General features: G+C 49.9%; 3 protein-coding genes and 1 long non-coding RNA gene across 6 annotated transcripts; 3 read left to right on the top strand and 1 right to left on the bottom strand.

Annotated features, from left to right (window-relative positions):
* The first annotated feature begins 619 nt into the window (after nucleotides 1-619).
* On the top strand, nucleotides 620-2,651 carry SLC25A5 (solute carrier family 25 member 5). The gene is made up of 4 exons (XM_068697620.1): nucleotides 620-801; nucleotides 917-1,403; nucleotides 1,513-1,653; nucleotides 2,258-2,651. The coding sequence occupies exons 1-4, from the start codon at nucleotides 691-693 to the stop codon at nucleotides 2,413-2,415; spliced, it is 897 nt and encodes a 298-aa protein (XP_068553721.1). The 5' UTR covers nucleotides 620-690; the 3' UTR covers nucleotides 2,416-2,651.
* A 570-nt stretch (nucleotides 2,652-3,221) lies between these two features.
* On the top strand, nucleotides 3,222-8,098 carry LOC137863973 (uncharacterized). Its single transcript, XR_011101242.1, has 2 exons — nucleotides 3,222-3,661; nucleotides 5,184-8,098. It is a non-coding gene; the product is annotated as an uncharacterized lncRNA (long non-coding RNA).
* Nucleotides 7,971-10,848, bottom strand: STEEP1 (STING1 ER exit protein 1). 2 transcript variants are annotated; one of them, XM_068697626.1, is made up of 7 exons: nucleotides 10,688-10,848; nucleotides 10,492-10,609; nucleotides 10,371-10,412; nucleotides 10,035-10,173; nucleotides 9,424-9,513; nucleotides 9,179-9,271; nucleotides 7,971-8,415 (listed from the first exon to the last, which is right to left on the bottom strand). In XM_068697626.1, the coding sequence occupies exons 1-7, from the start codon at nucleotides 10,809-10,811 to the stop codon at nucleotides 8,353-8,355; spliced, it is 669 nt and encodes a 222-aa protein (XP_068553727.1). In that variant the 5' UTR covers nucleotides 10,812-10,848; the 3' UTR covers nucleotides 7,971-8,352. The 2 variants fall into 2 exon arrangements, with proteins under 2 accessions (XP_068553727.1, XP_068553728.1); XM_068697627.1 differs by lacking the exon at nucleotides 10,371-10,412.
* Nucleotides 10,849-10,952: 104 nt separating this feature from the next.
* UBE2A (ubiquitin conjugating enzyme E2 A) lies at nucleotides 10,953-18,942 on the top strand. 2 transcript variants are annotated; one of them, XM_068697629.1, is made up of 6 exons: nucleotides 10,964-11,199; nucleotides 11,543-11,623; nucleotides 11,724-11,749; nucleotides 15,957-16,046; nucleotides 17,025-17,113; nucleotides 17,508-18,942. In XM_068697629.1, the coding sequence occupies exons 1-6, from the start codon at nucleotides 11,156-11,158 to the stop codon at nucleotides 17,634-17,636; spliced, it is 459 nt and encodes a 152-aa protein (XP_068553730.1). In that variant the 5' UTR covers nucleotides 10,964-11,155; the 3' UTR covers nucleotides 17,637-18,942. The 2 variants fall into 2 exon arrangements, with proteins under 2 accessions (XP_068553731.1, XP_068553730.1); XM_068697630.1 differs by lacking the exon at nucleotides 11,724-11,749 and having other exon boundaries at nucleotides 10,953-11,199; nucleotides 15,931-16,046.
* Nucleotides 18,943-19,230: the final 288 nt, after the last annotated feature.

Raw genomic sequence — 19,230 nt, 5'->3', positions numbered from 1 at the left:
ACTGTATTTCTTAAAGATTGAGTGACGGGTGCATATGAATGTCCGATCAGCTCTTCCAGCCTCATCAGAGTCAAAGTTACCTCTAACTTGCTTCCAACATGCCAATAACCCCTTTGTACTCTGAAGAGCTATGAATCACTTATCAACCTTTTATCAGCACTGTGCAGTCCCATCTACTGGTGACAAATCCCCCAGAAGGTGCCAGGGAGAGCCCCAGCGCTGCGGCGAGGTGCCTCAGCGGCCAATCCATGGGGAATGGCGCACGATAAGCACGAAGCTGCCAGCAGGGCTGACCTGCAGGCTCAGCTGAGGTGTGCGCCCTGTAACTCGGGTGCAGTTGTGGCGTGTGTGCCCCTGGGGCTCGGCCAGCACCGAGCCGGGACTGCAGCTGCGGAGCCTCCCGCTGCCGGCCCGGCCCTGCCCGCTGCCCCCGGCCGGCCGCGGCGCTTCCCGCACGCTACAATGAGCCCCGCCTCTCATTGGCTGCCGCGCCGGCCCCGCCCCGCTGCGGCGGTCCCGCCCCCCGCTCTCCGCCAATGGGCGGGCGGGACGCGGCGCTGTGGCGCGCCACCGCCCACGTGTCCGCCGCCGCCCCTATATAAGGCGGCCATTTCGGCAGCGCGCCCCGCTACCGCCGCAGCGCCGCCTCCCGCCCGCGCCTCGCCCGGCCTCGCCTCGCCGCCTCCCGCCATGGCAGATGCGGCCGTGTCCTTCCTCAAGGATTTCCTCGCCGGAGGGGTGGCGGCAGCCATCTCCAAGACGGCCGTCGCCCCCATCGAGAGGGTCAAGCTGCTGCTGCAGGTGAGCGGCGGTGATGGGGGCCGCGGCCGCCCCAAGGTCGCCGCAAGGAGATGGGGAGGGGGGCGGCGGGTGGGCGCGGGGAGCGGAGCTGACGGCCGTGTGTCGGCCCCCGCAGGTGCAGCACGCCAGCAAGCAGATCGCCGCCGACAAGCAGTACAAGGGCATCATCGACTGCGTGGTGCGCATCCCGAGGGAGCAGGGCGTCCTTTCCTTCTGGCGCGGCAACCTGGCCAACGTGATCCGGTACTTCCCCACCCAGGCGCTTAACTTCGCCTTCAAGGACAAGTACAAGCAGATCTTTCTGGGTGGCGTGGACAAGCGGACCCAGTTCTGGCGGTACTTTGCCGGTAACCTGGCATCCGGGGGCGCCGCCGGCGCTACCTCCCTCTGCTTCGTCTACCCCCTTGACTTTGCCCGAACCCGCCTGGCAGCCGATGTGGGTAAAGCTGGGGCCGACCGAGAGTTCAGCGGGCTTGGTGACTGCCTGGTGAAAATCTTCCGGTCGGATGGCCTCAGGGGCCTTTACCAAGGCTTCAACGTGTCCGTCCAGGGCATCATTATCTACAGAGCTGCCTACTTTGGCATCTATGACACTGCAAAGGGTAGGTGGAGTGAAATCGTGCTAAAATGGAGTTGCAGGCCTGCAGCAGACCTGTAGTGTGTGTGCTGGTGGCTCACCTGCTGTTCTCACGCCAAACCTCTCTTCTGCAGGAATGCTTCCTGACCCAAAGAACACCCACATCGTTGTGAGCTGGATGATCGCTCAGACGGTTACCGCTGTTGCTGGTTTGACCTCCTATCCTTTCGATACGGTTCGTCGTCGCATGATGATGCAGTCTGGGCGTAAAGGAAGTAAGTTTCTACCTCCTTGTGTTGGGAAATGCTGGGCATAACAGAATCAACAGTTGATGGTGGATCTGAGGTGAAGACAGAGCTTTTTGGTTTTTGCCAAAACCTGTTGATGTCCTCACATACCCTGCAGTTTAAAGGAGGGGTTGCAGAAGTAGCTGTCAGGCAGATCTGCCTGCAGACAGATCAGTCTGTGCAGCATTCTTGTAAAGTGGCACGCACAAGTCAGGTTTATTTCAGTATGTAGGAAGGGCAGAGCTTGTCCAAGGATGTTGCAAACTAGCGTCTCTGGGCCAGGAAGCAACGTCCCTACTTGCAGGCTCAGCCTGGCTGCCTGCAGTAGCTTTTGGTTGTGGAAGTGCTGGTGTCTAGCAAACAGTAGCTGCCTTCTGCTCAAACCAGTCCTTCCAGTGTCTCCTGGGGGTAATCCAGCAGCAACAGCATATCTCCTGGGCCATCTCTTTCTCTAACATGATAGTACTGGGGAAAGTAAGTCAAGAAATGGAATGTACTTGAGGTTGTAAAACTGTCAGATACATTAGGCCTCTTTGACTTGGATTTTGGGGGTCGTGGGCACCTGATTCCTAACGCTGTGTGTTTCCTGCAGCTGACATAATGTACACCGGCACTATCGACTGCTGGCGGAAGATTGCCCGAGACGAGGGTTCCAAGGCATTTTTCAAAGGTGCATGGTCGAATGTACTCCGAGGAATGGGTGGTGCTTTTGTCTTAGTTCTGTATGATGAAATCAAGAAGTACACATAAGTTATTTCTTGTTGTGAACTGGCATGTTATAATATGTTATCTATGACCATTCATGGACTTGTATGAAAACTGTCTAGTTACTAATAAGTGACAGATATTTATACAGGTTGGCATGGGGCAGGGGCAACCGCCTGCCCTGTCTTTCTCAAGTCATTCCCCCTAATGGGACTCAAACATGGTTTCTATTTCAGTCACTCCTGTTTAAAGAGTACAAAGAAATAAAAATCTGACACCAATTCACCTTGTCTCGTATTTGTTCTCACAGCAGCTGCAGTGTGAGGGGGGTGAGGGACCTCTGCATAGTGATTGTAGAGGAGGAAGACTGCATCTGGTCTCCAGCAGGTGAACACAATGCAGTCTGCAGAGAAAGCTGCGTAGCGTTTCCTCCCTGATGGAGGCCAGCAGTGGGTGCTGCAATGGGGACTGGTAGTAACTAAGGGGGATGTGCTGGCCTTGTGCCAGCAGTCCTGCCTTTGGCATGTCTGTTCTGTGGGATTGATTAAACCTCTTTAAAAATGTGAAGTGCCCAAACCAACCTTTTTCTGCAAAGCATCGGCCCTCCCTACTGAGCTGGGAGACTGGGAAAATGTCGAAGGAATATTTACTGCAGTCTGGAAGAGAAGAGCTGGCATCACATGCTCTGGCTTAGAAACTGAACTCCCTACTTGGACATGTTAAAACCCAGCCAGAGAAAATAAGTGCAGGTAATTGCTGCTCTTTCTTTAAAGCCCCTGGCTAGATTCACCCTTGCACAGAGGTGCTGCGCTGCTGGGACGTAGAAGGTGGTTCCTGTGGCCTTGTGGGGTTCAGCAGGCAGGGAGCCAGCTCTCCAGACCCATCACTTACCCCCTGAAAGCTGAGCTTTTCCCAGACCCAAATCTGGAGGAGGGAGGAAATTCCTCTGTGCTGCTGGGGCAGTATGGGGAAAATGAGACTCCCAGCGTGTGTGGTTTGGCCTTTACCCAGACTTCTTGGGGTCTGTGAGCTGCCCGAGCACAGCTGCTGGATTGCGTGCAGCCAGCACCAGGCCGACAGTGGGTGATTCCTCGCTGCCTCTTTTCTTTGGTCCTCTGGCTGCTTAGATCTGCTGGAAACAGTTAATCACTGAAACTGATCTCAGCTGCTGTCCGAGGCAGGTAGACACGTGCTTGTGTGCCAAAGGGCAGGAGCTGTTGTTACTGCTGAAATGGAACCGGGGCAGCTGGGTGTAAGCGCGGTGCTGGCCGCCCGCAGCCAGCACGGTCAGGTTGGTGAGAATGGCTGAGTGACTTTGTGGCTGGGGACAGTGGCACAGGTTGGCACGGGGCTCTGTGGGTGCCAGAGGGGCTGCAAGGCCACAAGAGCCTCGGCTGCTGCTTTTCAACCATCTTCAGGCTCCTGTGGTTGAGCTCTCCCCACTACCTGCGGTAGGAACAAAATGAGCTGGAGCTTTCCCCATGAGCAGCAGAGCCGTGCCACCAGCTGCGGGCACTGTGCTGGGCCCCAGCAGGCTGTGCAAACACAATTAATTAAGGGCTCTCAGAGGTTATCGCCACCTGCTGCTGAGCTCTCCTGGATTTAAAGGGTCTTTCTGAAGGCTTTCCTCCCGTGCTGGGAGCACAGGCCAGCCCCATGGGGCACCTCTGGTGCCTCAGCAAGTAGCGTGGGCTGGGGGCCAGGGGCTTGTTGCTGTGCCTGCCTGTTACAGGAACACATCTCTGAAGAGGTAGGGGCTTTGTTATTGTGGGGGTTTTCTTTTTAATCACAATTTTCCTGTGAGGAGGATCGACCGTCCCTCAGGCCATGCTCTGCTCCTCAGGGGCTGCACCTTTGCTGGCGTTTGTGGTGGGCGAGCTCCCGTGGTGCCGCTTTCCTCCCAGCCTCTCTGGCGGCAGCTCCTGGCTGTAAATCCCCGGCTTACGAGCTGTTGACGCAGGCAGGCTGGGCACGGGGTGGTGTTAAATATTTGCCAGGGGCCGGGGCAGGTGCCGAGCGGTGCTAAATGTTTGGAGCAGCTCCTGCGTGGCCTGGCCTGGCCACAGCTGGAGAGGGGGGAGGACGCAGGGTAAATCGATCCCTTGACGTCCACCCAAAACCCAGTGTGGTGGGGACAGAAGTTACAAGCAGATCGGACTTTGATATGCGTAGCAGCAGCTGGGTGCAGATGAAATAGTGGCAGGGCTGGCCTGGGCCGTGGGCCTGCCTGTATGCAGCCTGATGGGCCTTTTGGATAGCACTGGCATAAGCTGTGCCTGGTTGGGCTCAGGTTGGTCTGTCAGCACTGTTCCCCAGCTGCTTGCCTTGTCAGGCACCAAAAAAAGTTGCTGTGTTTATTAATAGCCACTGCAATAGCCCAGGGAGTCACAGCGAGCTGTCTGTACACCAGGACCCGCACAGCCCAGGGCGAGCTGTAATAGCTGGCCAGAAACATTTACCTCCTTCGTGCTTTGAGGCTGAGCTTTGAACATTTTTGGGTGGCTTCACCCCGTGAGGCTGCACATGGAGCTGGGGAGCTGAGTACCTCTGTGCCAGCTCACCTGGGTTACCCTTTCACCACTGCAGGAGCGCGTGAAGAGCTCCAGCAATGTTTAACAGGCGCCTGGCCTGGCCCCAGTGGGTGCTGTTTGTTGGAGCCCTGCCCAGCACTCCTGGGCTGCCCCTGTGCATGGGGTGGCAGCAGGGGGATGCTGCATCACCTCCATTTCCAACTGCAATCAACACCAGGGATTTCTGGTTATTGCTTCTGTTTGATGTTTACAAGCTGTGTGTGGATTTTGTTTTTTTTAAAGGTTATGAGGAATAAGGCAGCATTGCTATGCATGGAATTACCCTGACACGGCAATTCAGACCATGTTGTTCCTGAGGCTCTTGGAAATTGGAATGGACTAACCCATGAAACACATTAAGGTAGGACTGGCTGTGTGTGACATTATTTTTGGAGTACATTTCCTCCTCCACTTTGAATTCACATGCTGCTTTGCTTTGCATTACCGCCACATCCGGACAAGTTCTTACATACAAGCTCAGCAAAAGAAAAAAAAAAAATACTCACCTCCATTTAAAGAGATATAAAAATTAAGGTTGTTCTTTATGGAAACACAAAATCTGACCTTTGTCTGGTCTGAACACTGCAGCTTAACCAGTTCCTACCAGGGTGTAAGAAACTTCACAGAATAGCTAGTTTTATTTGTAACAAGACATTTTGTTTTAAATCGAGCACTTCAACTCGGAGCCCCTGCTTCCTGTTGCAGTTGTCAGATAACATCTTTTAACTTAGAGCTAGAAATGAAAACCCCAACTTGATTTAAATTGTTGTGACCTACGGCTAGTTAAGCATGGTGAGAAATACACGCTAAATAATGTATCATGTCAGAGTCTGTTTTGTAGATGTTTCAGCCACACACTGCATAATTAGAGCGTATTAAAAATATAAAAGAGCTGGCAAGCTTGGCAGAATACATTCCCCTTTCTGACCGAGTCCATGAGAGTCCTGAGATGAACTAGGCAGCTCTCTAATTACAAGAATGAAACAAACACTTGCTGTGCACAGGCTGGTATTCTAAAAGTGAGAAAAAAGTGCTTTTGCTGTGCTGTTAACACTGCCTCAGGCTTGAGATTTGCAGCTGGAGAAATTGGTGATGGTTGTAATAGCTACTTTGGCCAACTGGTGCTGAGCAGCGTGCTTACCATATCTTCTTTGTGCCTCATCAAATTGCAGAGATGTTCCAGCCCTGCTGGCTGCCCCTTTACAGCCCCACTTCAGCTGAAGCCCCATGTTTTGTCCCTCTCAACCTTAACCCTAACTGTAACTGTAAGCTTTACCTAACTGTTGGTTGATTCTTAGCCCAAGACCTGCAGCTGTGTCTTTATTTAACAGGTTCCCTGCTATTTTTTTGGTTTTCTTCTTTTTTTCTCCTGCCTGCCTGGCTTTGGCAGTCCCACTCCAACTGGCTTTTTCTCCACTCCTAACCCCACCTGGACTTGCACCCCATTTTTAAGGCTACCAAAACCCTGGCAGGTATGTGGTAGACTTAGTACCAGGCCAACATCACACTTGAGCGTTGCTCTTCGGTGTTTCCAGAGGAAGGTACACAAGTCACACTAGTCTGGAGTGGGCTCTTAGTCTTGGTGTCTCTTGGAGCAGGACCACATTTCATCCTTTATGACACCTGGGGATTAAGTCTGCATCCAATCTGACGTCACATTTTCAAAATCGATTTTCAAACTTCTAAGCTATATTCCATTTTTGGCTCCTACTTGGAATTTCAATAACATTTCTAAAGAAAATTGAATACAGGTGTTCACCATTAAGTACACCTAGTTTCAGAGGAATGGGCAGGTGAATTCAGCAGTACATTGTGTATAAATGATGGATGTCTTCTGCCCTTTCCAGAGGTCCAGGGAGAAATATTTCCCTGGAGGGAGGCTGACTTGAGGTTATTTAGGGATTTGGGTTGCTCCCAGGAAGCCCTAAGGCCCTCACCTGGCTGGACTGTGCTACCGCACTTGGAAAAGGGTTTTGTGTAAAGGAGGCGTTCCCACTCATTTGTCCAGCACTTCCCAGCTGTTAGGCACCAAACACTTCATGAGGGCTCTAGAAACAGGCTTCAGATTAGCTGAAGATCAGCTCTGCGCAAGATCAGCACTGCTCGAGTTAACTTGAGTATGTGTTTCCCCATCCTAGCATTAATCAGCACCCAGACTTCTGCCTTCCAGCGCTGACCAACACATCCCACCCAAGCTGCCAGCTCCTTCCCTCCCTCCCTCACACATTAATTTTCCAAGGGAAGAGGCACGCGTCCTTCATCTAAGCAGACCCGTTTCCCAGTTAAGGTTATAAAGGCAGATGGAAAATGTATACTGATTATAGGAAATCCTTCATAAGAACTGTGAGAAATGAAGTATCGTACACACTGTCATTACCATACTCAGAAGAGTAAGGACGCACTAGAAGAAGTATTTTAGTTCAAATCCATAACATGATATTTAATCCCATATAGAGCAACACTGACATGGGGATGACACAGGGTGAAGTGTAGTTAACATCATGTGAGGTATACAAAGTAGTATTTCCCAAACAATGCATTTTATACAGATTCTTACTGTTGTCTTTGTCCAAGTCCTTAATGGTCAATGCATTCACAAGTTTTCTTCTCCGTGTTTTACACCTGCAACTACTGTTTTGCAGAACATTCAGAGATGCAAATGTATTCTACCTTAAATGATCAGCAATCATCGCAGTAGTTTCCAGCTATATATTTGTACTCATTAGTGGTGTAATACCGGGCAGGTTTTGTTTTCAGTAGCTTAAAATAGGGTTGACTTCATGTTCTCGTAACGGGCAGTGTAATTCTGTACAACTGCAGCTTTCCAATGTTCACCAGGGACTAAGACCTCCAGCCAAGCTTGCGCTGACTGCCTGTGACAGCCTCTCTGCTGCTCAGGGTGAGAAGCAGCCTGATCCCCAAACCTTGCATCAGAGTCATTCTAACCTGTGTTGAAATAGCACCTCTCTGAGGATGCTGCAGGTTTTGAACACATTTTAAAAATACCCAAATGAACAACAAGAACATAGCTTACTTTTGTAACGATCTCTTTGTTGTACAATTGTCCTACCTTCCAGTACATTTATGGGTGTCTTACACATTTGAAAATTCTCAAAATAAAAAGATATGTAAAGGTGCACTGAACTCACAAAGGCATCGAGCAAAGATTTTCTGAAAACTAAATATTCTGGCTGGAACTGCTTGCCATTGTGCAGAAAAGCAGTTTCAGCAAAGTCCCCAGTGCTATTTGAGTTAATAAAATTGGCAGGAGAGCATCGCCTACACCAGAGGGGTACTCATCCTCCAAGCTGGCTGCAGCACACTGCTCTTGAACAAGGTCTTTGGGAACAAACCCGCTGAAGTTCCTGGTAGTTTTCACCTGTCTCCAAATACAGAGCAGACGTAGAGTGCTTTATTTGAACTGGTTATCAATCAGAGTTCCTTTCATCTTCGCTTTCTTGGCTTCCAGCTCAGCCTGATGAAGAAAAATGACACAGTTAAATAATGTCTGGAAACGTTTCCTTTCAGTGCTCCAGTGAAGTCTGCCCTTCTTATCTGACCACTGCAAGCCTCTCACAAGAGTAGTTCAAGCCTTTTTCTGCCTCTCCTCCCCTGTGGTACCAAAAGGGAGCACCACCTTTCAAGTTATAAAAAGCCCCAAAGTAACTGCACACAACACAATTTCACACCTTCTATCCTAAGGTGGATGCTGCATGTTTTTCTCCCCCCCCTCCCATCTCCCACTATCCCATTACAGCAGGTAAGATCAGCTGTAACGTTCTTGCTGTTAATTCTTCAAGGCACTCTTGAAGAAGGCAGCAGCTGAGCTGGCACATCTTCCACTACGGTGTTAGTTTGCCCTGATACCTCCTGGCAGAGACCTGCTCTGTCGAGCAGGCTTGAGAGCACGGCATTAAGGGTGCCCTGAGTGACAAAGCTTCAGCATGGTGCCCTGCTTCCATGCTCCTTGTCTAACAGGCCATGGGAGGTCTCCCTGCAAAATCTCTGCTGTCTGCTCTTCAGTTAGCTCTATAGGTAATTGCATACGATTTTACGTTCAAGAGGGGTAGAAAATATCTCTACACAACCTGTAAAGGAAAAATGGTCCTCCCAAAGCTACTTGTTACACATGACTGTGCCATACAGTCTCTACACTCATAGTCTGACCAGCCAGATAGCTTGTGTGCAAAGCTAACTGATTGCTGAGACTTGTGTTCAACTCTGTACAAAGCACTCACCAACTCCTGTAGCCTTCTTTTGCTCATTCCCTTCCGCTCCAGCTGTTTCTCGATCACTTTTGCGTTCTGCGCGTAGGAATCTGCAATCTCCCTCTGCAACACACAGAGCGCCCCATTGCAACAGCAAACCCTAAAGCATCAACATCTCATCCCAACAGTGAGACGACCATCGGCTCTGATCGGTGGCCAGCTGGGACAACTGCCCAGCTCCCATAGGACTGCCACCAAGGGCAGAGTAAACTCACTGCTTCGATCTCTTCCTCCTCTTCATCAATTGTGGAGACCGTGACAGAACTGAACTTGCCCATGTCTTTGGTCCGTTTGGTCATCATCACCTAGGTAAGAAGCAAAGTATTTTGTTAAACTCGGGAAGAGTTGTGCCACTAGGGGCTATTTCTCCTCCAAAGCTTTTAAAACTGCTCATACAAGTCATAAAGATTTCCTGAACTCTGTATTTGGCACAGAAGTATCCCCAACAATTTCTGAGCTTAGAGCTGTCATCATCAGAGGCAAATTCACTGACACGCAGTGGATTAGCCAGATTTTGAGAATCACCATTCAGATTACCAGCCTCATCTATTTACAAATGGAAACTTTCTGGTAACTGAGCCCCAAAATAAGGCAATGTCCAGACTGCCAAATTTGTTTTGCTTTTTAGTGCTAGGACTCCAAGCTCCAGCGACCTCTTGCATCATGAACTTAAGGCAAACAGACAGGGAGAAGATGCACAACTGAGTCACTGTTTACAGGTCCTTCTCTTCCTCTTCTTTTTTTTCTTTCCTCCCCTATTATTTGATTTTACTCACACCTCTTTGAAAAGCCCAGACAGCCTTTTTACTGCTCTAAAGCAGGTTACCTTTTTGGGAGGTTCTTGCTTCTGCGTATAGATGTTTGTTTTCCCAAAGCCCTGCCCAAACTTGACCACAGCGCCATCAACGATGAACGTCACCGGAGCGTTCTTCTGCTGGTGTTGATAGAAGAGCAGCAGTCCACACCTGGAACAGAAACACATCTGTGTGCGAGAAAACGTGCGTTCTGGCCTCCTATACTACCCAGTACAGCTATACTACCTACCTATATACTACCTACCTACAGCTACCTAGCAGTGTGAAAAATGCTAAGGGGAAGCCACCGCCACGCAGGAGCAAAAATTAAGGGTTGAGGGGTACTGTAAGGGTGAAGAATCTCGTACTTGCCGCACTTCTTCCTGAACTGCCGCTCTATGCCTTCGGGCCTGGGGGCACAGAGGGGGCTGAGCGGCCGGCGGGGCGCCCCGCAGCCCCCCGGCAGCCCCCCGGCCCCCGGCCCCCCACCTGCGCAGGAAGACGCTCTCCTCCTCCTCGGCGTTGCAGAACTTGTGCGCGTGTTTGGCGGCGTCCATCACCCGGGCGCGGTCCCGCGGCCTCATGGGCAGCTTCTCCAGCTGGCAGTCTGCGGCACCGAGCCGTCAGGGGGGGGGGTTGTCAGGGGGGGCTCCCTGCCCGGCCCCCCTCCCGCCCCCCCGCTCACCCAGCACGAGCACCATCTGCCCGCACAGGCAGTAGTAGACGTGCAGCGGTTTCTCGCCGTCGTCGTACTCCTCGCGGTCGCGGGTGTCGGAGCACACCACGGAGCGGGACACCACCTTCGGCATGGCGCCGGGGGCGGGGCCGCCTCACCTCACGGGGGGCGGGGTCACCTCACGGGGGGGCGTGGCCACTGCGCGGCGCCCCCGCAGCATCCGGCTCCTCCCTCTCTCTCTCTCTCCCCCCCGCCCCCCCCCCCCGCGGCGCTTGGTACGTGCCGGGAGCGCCCGGCGGCAGCGCAGCGCTCGGCGCAGCCCACGCTCAGCGCCCCCCTCCCCCCCCCGTTTTCCCCCCCGCAGTGGTAGCGGCCGCGATCGTTCCCGGCCGCCGCCGCCTCAGCCCGAGCCTCCCGCTGCCGGGCGCCCCGCGCTGCCCGCGGCCGTGTATGAGCGATTCGTAAGGGGCGGCCGCCATGTCTACCCCGGCCCGTCGGCGCCTCATGCGGGACTTCAAGAGGTAGCGGGGGCGGCGGCGGCGGCGCGGGGAAGGGGGGGGGGGGGGGGGTTGTGGAGGCCGAGGGGCGCCGCGCCCGGCCGGCGGCGGAGGAGGGGGCAGCGCAACATGGCGGCGGGGCAGGGCGCGCTCCGCAGATTGCGTAGCGCCGGGCCGCGCCGCCCGCCTGCGGGTTACGCCGTTTGCGCAGCGGCGGGCGGCTACCTGCCGGGGCTACGCCGAGTGCGTAGGGGCGGGGGAGGAGCGGGGGGGAGCGGAGGGGACGGGGGCGGCTCTGAGGGGACAGCGGGGGGGGGGGTGGGGGGGGGGGCGCGGACCCGGCGCTGAGGCCCGGCTGTGCCCGCAGGCTGCAGGAGGACCCCCCGGCCGGCGTCAGCGGGGCCCCTTCCGAGAACAACATCATGGTGTGGAACGCCGTCATCTTCGGGTGAGTGGGGCCGGGGGCGGCGGCGGGGCTCCCCCCCCTCCCCTACCCCCCCGGGGCCGGTCCGCCCGCGGTAACGCTGTGCTCTGCTTCCCTCCCGCAGGCCCGAGGGGACCCCCTTCGAGGACGGTGAGTGAGGCCGGGGGGCTCCGTGCTGCCCCGGGGGGCTGCGTCCTGCCCCGGGGCTTTGGGGGGGGGGCTCGGCAACAGGTGGTGGCCGGGGGACACGGGAGGGACGAGGGGGGGTGGCCGCCTGCACGCCCCCGTACCCAGCGCCCACCAAACCCGGCTTTCTTCCTTGACCTGAGGAGGGGTGAGGTCTGTCGCCAGGCTGGATTACAGAAACACACAAAAAAAAAACACATCAGGGCTTGTTTCTGATTGCTAAACATGGGGATCTGGGGTCTATTTTAGCCTTATTAAGGTTTCTGTTGAGTCCCGGGTGGTGTTTTTGGGGATCCTGCTGTTTGGAGCGATGTCAGACCTGGGGCAGAAGTGCTGTCATTCCAAGTTATTTGAATTCCATTTTTGTTTTTGTTTTTCTGATACTGAAAGTGCTTCACAAATCCCCATGTGAGTCAGCTGCTTAAGGAAACAGGTCGGATGTTTGAGGAAGTCCAGAGCAGAATTCTTTTTTGTTCTTGACATCTACTTCACTGCACTACAACGGGTGTCGTTTGGGGTTGAAGATTAAAAGGGCTTCTTAACTTCTAAAGCTGGCTAAATGGGTCCTTGTAGCACAGCTGTGTCCAGCTAGTGCCTGTTTGGGGTTATGGTGAATCCTTCAGCAGCTCTGTGAAAACTTGTTAGACATGAAATGTCATCCAACTGAAATCAGTGATGCATTTTTTAAGATACTTTCAGTGCAGGCTATAATTAATCCTAGATCTCAGTGACTCATGGCAAAAGTATAAGAAAAACTCCGTAACTGTTACGTTGGTCTTGGCTAACTACTTTGTCTCTGTTTATCCTTGGAGGTAGCACCTGTAGGTATGCCTGCAAATGCCAGATGTTTTCTGTGAAGTTTTTGTGTATTTTAAACACTTCAGGCAGTTACTTTTTTTTCAAGGGATTAGTTAAGGAATTTGGTAGAGTAGCTCTGCTAGAAGACTAATGCTTGGAACTTGAATATTCTGCAACACTGACTGTAGAATAGGTAGATCAAATAAATGTATTTTATTATCTCAAAAACTTGGGATTAAGGGCTCCTTTAAACTTCAGTGAAGGGTTGCTGGAGCTGCCTAGGCTCTCGGTGCTCTGCTCTTTGGAGGCAGGAAGCCCTCTCCTTGCAGCATGGTGAAATGCAGGTTGTTTCCGTGTTCAGGCTCTTCCGGCGCAGTGTGAGGTTAACAGGTGCTGTGAGGGCTGTTTTCCATATATTTCCATGTAGCTGGAGACTGCTTCAGAGAGCCCTGACGTTTTGATTGTGTCTGTGCTTTCCTCTGTGGCACTGTTGTGCCTTTATCTTGGATACTTGGGGCACCTTGTGCTCGCAGCAGCCTTAAGTTCAAACAACTGCTTGAGTCTGCCTCTGCTGTCCTCCTGCTTTGGTTGATCTAATTACACAGTCCTGGTGCGTGATGGATTGCTCTCTTTGTAGCAGAGTGTGTGTTTTTCACAGTGCACGCTCAGGAAAACAGATAATGCATTGTGTTGTGGGGTATGCTTATCTCTGTCTCGCTGGGACATACCTTACATCGTGCCAGATAACCACGGGCTGAGTGCAGCCTGGAGATACGGGGCTAGGGGTGCCGGCGCTGTGCTTTCCCCTCCGGTGACAGGACTCATGGCAGCACAGTTTGGATCTGGTTAAGCTTAATGTAGGTGAAACCAAGGAACCTTTCATCTAACAGCATTGAGCTGTTCTTTGTTCAGACCCCTGCTGGGGTTCCGTAACCCTTCTTGGGAAACCTTTTGCCGGGCAGTATCTTTCAGAAGTCACTCCGTGTTCTCGTGTTCAGTCTCTGTCACTCCCCAGTGACACTGTTGGACTTCAGATACCTTAATTCTTGTGAAAGTAGATTGTGAAAAGATTTAGTTGTACTGGAGGTGTAATAATCTCAACAGTGTGGGAATTACAGTTCTTCATTCTCACTGTGGTGAGGCCCTTCTCCACTGTCAGCTTCTGAGGCTTTGTAGCTTTGTCTGAACTGAAATCCCTAGGCTCGAGCACATCTGCTTGCTTGCTGTGCAGAAGAATGCTGCCAACAGCCCTCCGTTCCCTCCACCCCCAGACTTCAGAGGGTGTTTTCACATCTTGGTGTGCAGGCTGACTCGGCCTTGGAGCAACTACTAATTTAGATCAGCAGCCTACCTTCCATCTTCTGGTTTAAGAGGATTCAATTGCAGGTGTCTGCAGTAGGACCTCAGGGACATTTATCCTACCCTTCACCGTGTTTCCCAGAATCTCTGTGCTTGTGGCACGTAACGTGGTAACGCTGCCACTGATGGAAGCCCAGGTTTCCCCAGTCCTTCAGTCCTGTTCCTCTGAAACTGAATTATGATGTTGTGGTTAGTGCGGGGTTCCTGGCTCGAGAGGAGAGTTCAGTAACAGCTAACGTCGTGCCCTGCCTCTCTGCCATCAGGCAGGCAGCTAGAACAGACAGCAGCCCGTTTGCCCTCCATATGGCTTGTTCCTCACCTAAGGAATGTGGATTTCAGTGCATGACGTGGGGGTCTTCTACAGAGCCATTGCTTCTCTGGGTCTTGCCTTGAGAATCTGAGTGGGGAGATGTGCCAGCTGGAAGCTGTCTAGCTCAGGTTTGTGTAAAAGTAATGCTGTCGTGCCCCTGCTGGGACAGGTGGCTTCCCTTTCTTTTAGTAGCTTTAAATGGATTCCGAGAGCAGGCTGCCCTCAATACTCTTCTTTGGCTATCTGATCTGTCCCTTCTGCTCCCACTTCAGTCAGTGTTCTAAAATAACATTTTCTGGAGTGTGCTTGTTGAACTCTATTATCTGATGGTTTTCTCCAGCCTACTGCTTGCTTAGTCACTCTCCCACAGAAGTGCCTGCTTTAGTAGCGCATAAAGAGGCTACTGAGAGCTGGAGCTGGGATGGAGAGCACTGGGAGTTCTCCCAGTACTTGATTCTAAAGTGCTCGCGTTGCCTGGGACTGTCACTGTGTTGGGAAGGACAGGTAGTCCTGGGAAGATGTTTGCAGCTAGCGAAGTTGTTGCAGTCTTTCCAGGGTTTGATTTCAAGCTGATCTCAGATCTGTTTCTTTGCCTCTGGATGAGCAGGACTAAAACTATAAAGCCCCACTGCAGACTCGCACTTACTTAGGACTTCTGCTGTTCAGAAAACGGCTGTTCTAGTTGTTTTACAGGGAGATTGTATGCTGCTATCCCTGTGCTCCCATGTTGGTAGGCTGCTAATAAAAAACAAACATGCAAAAACTTATTTTTAGGACAGACTTTCCACTGCTGTACAGAAAGCTCTGAAGCATCTGTACTCTGTCTTCATATGCAAACGGGAATGTCAAAGCAGTGACCTTCATTTCTTGTAACTCAATGCTGTGGTTTTTGTCCTTACAAAGGAAGTAGCCCCTGGGAAATACTACAGACCCTTACTGATTGGGGAAAAAAGGAAAAGAGGTTGAAATCTTTAAGGGGGAGAAAAAAGAAGTGGTAGATTTGCTGTGGCAGCTTGTTATAGCTGTTCCTGTAAGGTGCATTCCTCCTGCAGGAGAGCTATGCAGTGGTACAGGGGTGCCCCAGGTATTTCTCACACAACATAGCCAGGCTTGGGTGGTCTGACATGATGGTACGGGAAGGGTGGAGGGCCTTGGTTACTGATGGGACTCGCTAGCAGTGCCTGCTCCCTTGATGCCACAGCCAGGCAGGTTAGTTGACAGACTTCTGATTTTTTGATTAGTGTAGCCTGAGGAGAAGGGCTAAAACAACTTACATTGATGCAGGCTGTTGGATCAGTTGGACTGGGACTTAATTATACAGTTTTCTGACCCCTCTTAATGAACCATGCTCAAAAGGCGACCATTGAACATGAAGTAGATGATCAGATTGTGGTTTTTAAAATTTCCAACGTGAATGTTGCTTGCAATACTGCTTTTTTACAAAATGATCTCATGATGGGAGCAGTCGTTGATTTAAAAAATATATGTATTGCCTTGAAATTTAAGCCCTTTTTAGCAGTAAGTTAGGGAGGAACTCTTTGCAGAGAGAAGAAGCACTGTAGGACTGAGCAAGCTGTAATTTTTGTCCAGCATGTATGTACAATTACAGTTGTATTGGTGTGTGCTTACGGAGGAATGGTACTTGTTCATCCCTTGTGTAAATTCATTTTGACTAAAGGTTACCTGTCTCTCTTTCACCTGCAGGAACTTTCAAACTTACAATAGAATTCACAGAGGAATATCCTAACAAACCACCTACTGTTAGATTTGTCTCTAAAATGTTCCATCCAAATGGTAAGTACTTACACACTATCTACGTATTTTAATTACAGCTTTCTCTAAGTGCTGTAGAAAGGGACTACTTAATAAGCGAGCACCATTCCAGTGTGGTTCTGTGGGGTTTTGATGAGGGCTGTGTGTGTGAGCAGAGCTCAGGCTTGAGACTAAGGGTGCAGTAAGAGCAGTCTGTGCTTTCAGGTGACACAGCACAGTATTTTTGAGTCTGTTCTCTCAACCATCTGTTGTTAAATCCAACAGAATACTTTGTACCTAAATAGCAGGTGCCTTCAACTTTTGTCTATACATACTGCGTGCATATCAAAATGACCTGAATGCAGTTGTCTGGTACCACTTATTTTTCCAGAAATGGCTGCCTGTATGCATGCTATACCTTGAGATGCAGTACTAGTTTCCAACCATAGCCAGTAATCCAGTAATAGTAAGATCACTTAATTAAGCCCCTCCCTTGGTAATTAGAAGGTTGGTTCCTTGTCTCTGAACAAATACTAGCTTCATGAAGAAGTACCTGAAACTTTCAAATGTAGCAAGTTAAGCATGTGTGGTCTAAGTGCACCAAGGGAAGGTTCTTTAGAAGCTGTCATGAGAGGTGCCCAGGCACTGACTGCTGTAGGTACTTTCCAGGGGAACCTCCTCTGTAAATTGCTCTTCAAAGAAGTGGTCTTGATTTGGTTCCCATGTGAGTTACATAAATTCTTTGCTTTAAATCTTCATGGTTTTCATCCTTTCTGTAGTGGTGGTTGCAGTGTCACAGAGAAGCTTGCTATTGAAGAATGAGCAGGGTTTGAGGCAGCTGCCAGTGACAAGCTTCATCTCGTCCTACATGCAGGCTTGTCTGGTCGATTTAAGTCTCAAACACTACTGGTTTCTGTACTGTTTGTCAGTACCTAGATTTTTTAGGATCAGGCAATACTAAGAAAAATTGAGTAGCTGTACAACTTCTGTTTTAAGCCATTCTTCTTGAACCTTTTCTAGTCTATGCAGATGGTAGTATATGTCTGGATATTCTTCAGAATCGTTGGAGTCCTACTTACGATGTCTCCTCCATCTTAACATCCATACAGGTAAAAGAATGCTGCATGAAAAGGCAGAATGAAATTAGGATGCTTAGACGATAAAAAAAAAAAAAGCTCAGGAAAAGTGTTTTGGTTCCTGATAGCCAGTACAGCAGCTACGTGTTGATGTTTGTTAAAGTATGAATGCTTACCACGTGTAAATTCTAGATTTACTGGCACACAGTGGTCACTGCAGGGGTACATCCAGTGATTCCACTGCTCGGGTACTGCTGCATTGTAAAGACAGTGCTTATAATAATGTCCAACTGGAATAATGCAATGTATCTCACCTACAGCTAACTGAACTTCTGTGCTCCTACTAGAACTACGGATAGCTTAATGAGTATGTTGCTGAAACCCTACGTGCTGTCATGTGTCTAAGAGTCTTTTTCTTTTTGCACAGTCTCTATTGGATGAGCCAAATCCTAACAGTCCAGCAAACAGCCAGGCAGCTCAGCTATACCAAGAGAATAAGCGGGAATATGAAAAACGGGTTTCTGCAATAGTAGAACAGAGTTGGCGTGATTGTTGACCCAGGATGATGCAAATGAACACTCTGGTGATGAGGAAAATACATGAAGTGTCTGAGTCATCTTCTTCCTCCTAGCATCACTGCATTTACTTTGAAAGCAGAATAGCTGTTGTGCTGTTGCCACCCTCCCTTGCTGAAGCTTCTTCTCCTTGGACATCAGAAAGCACCCACTTTGAAGTCAAATGTACTGTACTTGGGTTACTTGCAAAAGAATTACTGATGCTGAATTCATTTTCTGTGGTCCCTCTCCAGTCTTAGGGCAGTATTGTGCATTTCTGTAGTGTACACTAAGCTTTTAATTGTAATTGTGTTATACACAGTGATGCTTATGTGTAGCTTGATAAAAGGGATGTTTATATACATACACATTTTTTAACTGATATTACTAAAGTGCTGATCTGTCCAGGCTGGTCATTTACCATTGGTTTAGACCCCACTGCATTTGTAAGTACTGAGTGAAGAAATAACCTTGTTTCCCATTTGTATTGGTTTATCAACTCCTTACTTATGAAAAAAAACAAACAGCTAAACCAATTGCCATTCGATTAGTAAGACCATGGAATGCTAGTCACTTCTGCACCTCCCATGCAGGATTTATGTACAGGTATACATAAATCACTACAGTTGTGGTACTTTCATCTTTGCTGAGGGTGAGAAACAAACCCTGTTTTTTTATTTTAAATAGTGTGTTAAAGGACATGCCTATAGAGACTGCTTAAATAAGTTTCTATAGTCTTGTTGCTGACATTACTGGACAAAAGCAGGTGGAGCTGTGGTATTCTGAGTGAGAGACTTTCCCAATTCAGGAAGAGGTAAAGCCTGAAGTGTTTCAGAGGTGGAGTTACTCTTTCAGTGTCTTTCTCCTTCCCCTCATCTTTATCTGAGAAAGATAAGTTCTTTGGGATCCAACTTTGCCTTGTGGAAAGTTTGAATAAAGTATGGGGTAGTCTCTGCAGTTCCTGTTCTTTGTTGATTGTGTGGTTTACGTGAGCTACTGCTGCATGCTTGAGTTAGTTTTCCTTCCATTTTATGAAAGTATTTTTTTCAACTCTGAAAAAAACAGTTCTAAGTCCAGACTCACTTTTCTGTAAGGCTAAGTTAGTACATTTGGATACAGTACCTTAAGCAGCAGTGTGGGATGAAACCTTCCAGTTGTGTTGTCCACTGTTCCAGTGTCTTTTGTGTACACATTGGTCTGTTAGTTGAGAAGTATAACTTTGCACAAGTAACCCATGTAAGAAACTGTACATTTTTCAAAACTTGTAAATAAAAGTGTAACCTTAATGCTTATTGTATAAATAGGCAAGAGGTGTACAACTGTGATTATTTTACTTGGGATGATAGGAAGTGTCAGGTAGAAGCTGTTGATTTCTACAACCCAGGCTATAAAATACTTGCTTACCTTTTGGGCAGGAGCTGTGGTGCTCAGGCCAAGCTCTACATCCACCTTGCAAAGAAAACAAAATAAGCCCTTCCAGCTAGATCAAGGAGGCCTGGAGAACAAAGGAGGAAAGACAGGTCAGGATCAACTAGCGAGCAGAGAAATGAAAAAACAGACACAAATCCTATCAAGAAAAACACAGAAGGCTCAGGA

Source organism: Anas acuta, chromosome 13 (assembly GCF_963932015.1).
Source record: "Anas acuta chromosome 13, bAnaAcu1.1, whole genome shotgun sequence".
Taxonomy (NCBI): Eukaryota; Metazoa; Chordata; class Aves; order Anseriformes; family Anatidae; genus Anas; species Anas acuta.
Note: the sequence above shows the minus strand (reverse complement) of the source record. Positions and strands in the feature narration are given on the sequence as shown.